Below are 6869 nucleotides of genomic sequence, written 5' to 3'. Positions count from 1 at the left end.
CCAGTTATAACCAGAGTTTTTCCAGTCAGCCTCACCAAGTGGAACAAACAGAGCTTCAACAAGACCAGTTGCAAACAGGTAAGAAGGCCAGGGTGACTTTCTTTTCAGCCTTTTATTTTGTTTTTAAAATTTGTTTTTTTATATTGTAAAATGAGATTATAATGCTATTTTTCTGAAACTTCCTATGTATGCCCACTTTCAAATTCATTCCCTATTTTTTCTTCAAAATTCCTAAATGTATACATGTTATAATGTTAAGTATATATATGCTGGGTTTTTTATTTTTATTTATTTTGTTTTGGTTTGGGTTTTTTTGTTTTGTTTTTTGTTTTTTGTTTTGTTTTTCGAGACAGGGTTTCTCTGTATATCCCTGGCTGTCCTGGAACTCAACTCTGTAGACCAGGCTGGCCTCGAACTCAGAAATCCATCTGCCTCTGCCTTCCAGGTGCTGGGATTAAAGGTGTGCACCACCACTGCCCACTGTATATGTTTTGTGGATGACCATTTGGTATTGGATAGTTAATTGCTTTGTTCTATGCTGAAGAAGACTAGTTCTGCTCTCAACATTCCTTAGTTTCCTCTAGCTCTTGTCTAGGTTGAGGCCTCATGGGTTCCCCCATTCTCTTTATGGTATTTCTATATGATACCTTTGCTTAGGTCATATTCATGTTGGTGAGACTTCATACATGTAGCTTCTTCTGATGCTTCTAGGAGACAGAATCTGAAAGCAAAGTGCATGTTCTTCTCTCAACAGTCTTACCTTCCCATCTGCACTAATCTTAACCTTAGGAGCCAGGAGACTTGTATTGTAGATGAATCAGTTGGGACCGTTCTAAGTCTTTTTAAAATGTTAACTGTATCGTTCGTGTGTGTGTGTGTGTGTGTGTAAAAGAGAGGGAGAGGGTGCTGTGCTTGAGTATACATGCCACAGCTACACTAATGTATCAAGTTTTTTTATCTGCTCAACCATCTCATACTTTTTTTTTGACAGTATTATGGCAGTAAACATTTTATTTAGAGTGGCTGTCTCAAGAATTTCTTGTAATGTACCAGTTAATGTTATAATTTTGCTGGAATTGAATTTGTTACTGAACTATAGAAACTTTTAACTGTTCATTGTTTAGGTAGCTTACTGCCAGGATACTGCCAGTAGGAGATTGGATTGATTTTTTTTTTTTTTAAAACTAATTTTATTCTTTTTTTTTTCAACTGGAGGATAAAATGAATAACTAATTTAACAAATTGATATTTATGTGTTTATTTTGACAATGTTGTAGTATTCCTGTCTAGTTGTACATTTTTCTTTCTTTCACTTATTCATTTTTAATTAGATATTTTCTTTATTTATTTGTCATGATATCTTCTTTCCCAGTTTCCCCTCCAAAAAAAAGAAAAAAATAATGAAAACAAATTAAAAAACAAAAAACAAAAAACCAAAAAACTATAAACAAAACCAAAAACAAAAAACAGAAAACCAATAACAAAAATCCCTGTTCCCTCCCCAATCCCCATGCTCACCAACCCACCCTTCCCCACTTCCTGGTCCTGGCATTCCCCTACACTGGAGCATAGAACCTTTACAGGACCAAGGGCCTCTCCTTCCAGGGGTGAGCATAGGGGTGAGCGAGGTTTGACTATACAGGAGTTAAGGATGTTTGACTCTACAGGGGTGAGCACAGGGGTGAGTGAGGTTTGACAGACTTGGCCGACCTCTGCTACATATGCTGCTGCAGCATTTAGTCCCACCATGTGTACTCTTTGTGGATTGATCCATCCCCCCCCAAAGGGTTTCTCTGTGTAGCCCTGGCTGTCCTGGAACTCACTCTGTAGACCAGGCTGGCCTCCCAAGTGCTGGGATTAAAGGCGTGCGCCACTACCGCCCTGGTGTGGATTGTTTCTTAATGGTGCAGTAATGTTGAGGAAAACATACACCTGGATTGTAATTGGTAGACCAGGTTGAAATCCTTTTTGGCCTGTGGTGTCATAATTTAGAATGTTTTCCTATATACATTATGCACTAATATACATGGGCAAAACACTCATACTCATATTTAATGGCTTTGTAAAAAAAAGGAAAAGTTTAATTTGTTTATGTACACATTTGTTCCTCAGCATGCATATATGGCATCTAGAGGACAACTTTGGAGTCTGTTATCTACTTCCACATTAGTGTGGGTCAGAGGCTTCCAATTTCCTGAATTTACTCATTTGCACTTGTTGCTTTTTTTTTTCTTGATTTTTCGAGGCACTTGTTCCTTTTTGACTTTGATGTCTATATGCAAATGCAACCTCATAAATGTTTATTTTTCTCACTCCAAATATAGCTTACTTGTGGTTACTCATTCTATACCATCATCTTTTTTTAAGAGTAGTAAAGTGTCTAAGTGGACAAGACTGGTAATTTGTTTCTAGCAAACTGCTTGGTGTGTTCTCAGCCTTGAATTAATTTGAATAAAATATGATTAATTACTAACTTGTTCCTGTTGCAGGAACTATTTAAAAGAAATCTACCCCGCAAACTCTCTTGGCTTGCTGGCAGTAGCCGGCCACAACACTGTGTCCTGGAGGGCTCTTGCTATTTTCTCCCAGCTAGCAAGATCATCTCGTTTACATACAATGCTCTGCACCCCACAATCAGTATCTAGAGCCTAGTACCCAGTAAAAGCATGACTCTTAAGGCTTAATTATCCAATCATGTTTATATATCAATAAGATCACAATTTACAAGATGCCAATACAATAATTTCAGAGCCAAATGATAAAGACAATGCTTTAACCCAATTCTTCTTATCTTGTAAGATCCTTAGCTACCACAAAGGATCTGAATCGTCATCTTCACCTGCCTCCAAGATGATGATTCTCCACTAACTTCCTGCCCTCTGCCCTTTTCCCTCCTCAGCTTCTAGCTCCACCTCTCTATTCCTGTCCAATCTCAGGCCTGTCACTGCCCTAACGTGATTGGACAGAGAATATGCTGCAACATGTTCCTACATGGAAACAATAACGAAAGAATCTGGAAAAGAACATTTTTTCTTTCCCCTTTCCTTTTCCTTTTCCATGCCATTCTCTCTTTTGAGACAGGGTCTGACTATGCCTGGAACTTGATGTGTAAAACAGGCTGGCCCGGAATACACTGGTCTGAATTCTCGGTTTGAAGGCATGCTTAATGTGTGCCTTCTTAGAACTAGCCCTAACAGTAGGTTGAATGCCAGTGTGAGTACCTTTATCCTCTTCTAAGTTAGCTGTACTTGTCATTTTAGATAGACATCAAAGGAAAGCCTCTAATGTTTCAGATATGAGATCACTTACCTATGAGTATGATTTCATGTTTCAGTTAGTGAAATAACTGGAAGAAGACTTAATTATTAAGGCCATTTACACTGAAATATGATATATACACCGTTTGATTATATCAGTTTTGTGAATTATGGAATCTTCTTGTGCTAAAAGGTCAGTTATTCTCACCAGGTATTGGCAATAGAGAGCCTTCTCAAATTCTATGTATGGAACAATTGTATGCTCTGCTTTTAAAGGTTTAAGATTACTGTTGGAGAAATGACCCTGTAGCTCAGTTTTACAGGTGGGTAGGGGAGGAATAGGGACTTTGTTATAATTTCCTATTATTAGGTAAATTTATTCAAATAACTGAACTTTAAGAATAGAGTGCAGGAGCTAGGCAGTGGTGGAACATGTCTTTAATCCCAGTGTTCAGGAGGCAGAGGCAGGTGGATCTCTGTGTTTGAGGCCAGCTTGGTCTTCAGAGCTAATTCCAGTCAGGGCTACACAGAGAAAGTCTTAACAAACAAACAAACAAAAAAAGAAATGAAGAATAGAGTGCAGAACATTTTGTATAGTCCAGGAAGCATGTAGGAGAAAGAATGGTAATGAATTCTTTGTTTATGTATGTAAACCTTTCTTTTGACAGTGGTTGGCACGTACCATGGATCCCAGGACCAGCCTCATCAAGTGCCTGGTAACCACCAGCAGCCCCCCCAGCAGAACACTGGCTTTCCACGGAGCAGTCAGCCTTATTACAACAGCCGTGGTGTATCTCGAGGAGGGTCTCGTGGTGCCAGAGGCTTGATGAATGGATACAGAGGCCCTGCCAATGGATTTAGAGGTAAACAAATAATAAGGCAACTTCTGATTAATTTTTGCATTTTCAAGTCTTTCCTGATTTGTATAATGAGAAGTATGTCTCATGATTTCTGGGAAAGAGTTACTTCTCTGCATTGGTCCCTTAATATAATTTAAACATTTGAAGTATGTGTTGAACGTGTGTCACTGGAGCCTGAGATTCTTCTGCCTGTCTCCTGAGTACTGGTATTAAAGGCCTGTGCCACCTTATTGCCTGACTTATTTTGACAGTTTTTAAATGACAAAACTGGGAGAGAAAAAGTTGAGTACATGCTGTACATGCATTTATTTATAGGTTTGTTTGAGTTAATAGTTTAAGGATTTTGTGTGTGTGTGTGTGTGTTTGTGGACAAAAAGTGTCTTCCTGTAAGACAGATGGTACTTAGATACTGATAAACAGATTTGATCATGGCAAGAAATTCAAAATTAGTTTGAATTACTAGTGTGGCTTATGGGTTTTTTACTCTTCCCTTTGAGAAAGCAGAGTCCTTGTAAGGAATAATAAATTATTTTCTCATCCTAAATTCTAGGAGGATATGATGGTTACCGCCCTTCATTCTCGAACACTCCAAACAGTGGTTATACACAGTCTCAGTTCAGTGCTCCCCGGGACTACTCTGGCTACCAGCGGGTATGTAAATATAGGGTAACTAATTGATTTGGGGTTAATTTTGTGGTGTCCAACATGCATTGTTATAAAATATGACTTTGGCTTTTTGTTTGTTTGCTTGCTTGCTTGCTTGCTTGCTTGCTTGTTTTTGATGTTTTCCTTTAAGCATTTATTTTAGACAGCCCCTTAATGTAGTTTGCTTAAACTGACCTTCAAAATAGAACTATGTGTATATATTCTTGAACTTAAGGGAAGCTCAGTAAGAATTACTTAGCTGTAATACACTGGTGTCTAGAAGGAATTACGTAAGTTATCAGACTAGATATAGTTAACCAAAACTACCTTTCCTTTCACAACTAACTAGTTTGTCTTTCAGGATGGATATCAGCAGAATTTCAAGCGAGGCTCTGGGCAGAGTGGACCACGGGGAGCCCCACGAGGTAATATTTTGTGGTGGTGATCCTAGCTCCTATGTGGAGCTTCTGTTCTGGCCTTGGAAGAACTGTTCATAGTCCGCATGTAGGCTACATGTTAGGAATACACTTATCTTTTCCAGACTTGTTGCTAAAGATTAAATGAAATGCTCTGTTTCTAAAATTTCATCTTGAATCCAAATTTTAATTTTTGAATGACTTTCCCTGTTGTTGTCTTGAAAAATCAGAACATTTTCTCTGCCTCAGAAAAGCGTTTTTCCAACTGGAAATTTATTTTTCAGGTATTAAAACCTGCTAAATGTTTTTAGGAAGTACCTACTGAAACTTTTTGTAAGACATTTTTGGAACGAGCTTGAACATTTATATAAATTTATTACCCTCTTTGATTTTTGAAACATGCATATTATATTTTAGGCTGAGAAGCCCTTCAAATGGCCAGATAAGCCAGAGTTATATCTAGAGAACCATTTAGAATTGACATAACTAGTTGGAATTTGAATACTTTTAGGACCAGTGTTAGTGTTCTAAATCCCAACATATTTCTGATGTTTAAACAGATCTCCCAAATTCTTAGGAACTTGATGTCATTAAAATTAAGAACGACAAGCTTAAGAGTCTTGTTTAATTTTTCTTTCAAGTAGTGGAAAATAATTACTTACATGGCAGGAAGTTTAATTCGTTGAACAATTACAGGTAGCATTTCATGTAATCTGAAGTTCTAAATGGTTCTCTTATTGAAGGAGGTTAAAGAAATAGGTTTCTTACAGTTATTGGCTGGCCATGACATGTATAAAATGTATATTAAGGAGGAATTATAAAGTACTTTAATTTGAATGCTAGTGGCAATTGACCATTAAGAAAGTACTTTAAAACAAAAGGTTTATGGGTCATCTGGGAAAAATACTGATTTGAAGTATCAAAGGTATTTGCATGTGAATGTGGGTTATGTTCTTCTATCCCACCTTGTAGCATATTCTATGAAAGTTGAGTTAAATGATAGCTAAAATATCTGTTTTAACAGCATGTAAAAAGTTATTTTAACTGTTATAAGTCATTATACAATTTTGAATGTTAATATAGTTTCTTTTTAACAGTTTAGGTAAAAGGTCTGTTTTCATTCTGGTGCTTTTATTAATTTTGACAGTCTGATGTCACTTACTATTGAAATGTAAGCTAGCGTGTACATTAGAATGTAAGCTCCATGAGAGCAGGTACCTTGTCTGTCTTCACTGCTGTATCTATTCCCAACGCCTCATGACAGTGCCTGGCACATAGTAGGCACTCAATAAATACTGTTGAATGAATGAATGAATGAGTACTGGTGGAATACTCCATTAGCTCTACACTTCTTTTAGCCTAGAGAACATGAGCAGATTTGCACATGCCAACTCCAAGGACAGGTGAACTTGGACACTGAAGAATTGGCCTCTTAAGCCTAATAATGTGCTGACAAGCTGCCCTCATGCTTCTTGACTTCAGATGAAAGTCTGCTTGAAGGCAAAACAAATAATACTTGAAAGAAAAATCAAATGCCATTTTTGTCTTCTAGGTCGTGGAGGGCCCCCAAGACCCAACAGAGGGATGCCGCAAATGAACACTCAGCAAGTGAATTAATGTGATACACAGGATTATGTTTAATCGCCAAAAACACACTGGCCAGTGTACCATAATATGTTACCAGAAGAGTT

At 37.5% G+C, this 6869-nt stretch overlaps 1 protein-coding gene across 1 annotated transcript in view; it reads left to right on the top strand.

Annotated features, from left to right (window-relative positions):
* The window catches only part of Caprin1 (cell cycle associated protein 1), a 33081-nt gene extending 26215 nt beyond the window's left edge, over positions 1–6866 (top strand). The window contains exons 14-18 of the mRNA XM_031373242.1: positions 5–78; positions 3926–4120; positions 4668–4768; positions 5124–5187; positions 6731–6866. Coding sequence (XP_031229102.1) covers positions 5–78; positions 3926–4120; positions 4668–4768; positions 5124–5187; positions 6731–6795 — 499 coding nt within the window. The 3' untranslated portion in view covers positions 6796–6866. The remainder of the gene's footprint in view (positions 1–4; positions 79–3925; positions 4121–4667; positions 4769–5123; positions 5188–6730) is intronic.
* The last annotated feature ends 3 nt before the right edge of the window (positions 6867–6869 follow it).

This window comes from Mastomys coucha, unplaced genomic scaffold (assembly GCF_008632895.1).
Source record: "Mastomys coucha isolate ucsf_1 unplaced genomic scaffold, UCSF_Mcou_1 pScaffold15, whole genome shotgun sequence".
Taxonomy (NCBI): Eukaryota; Metazoa; Chordata; class Mammalia; order Rodentia; family Muridae; genus Mastomys; species Mastomys coucha.
Note: the sequence above shows the minus strand (reverse complement) of the source record. Positions and strands in the feature narration are given on the sequence as shown.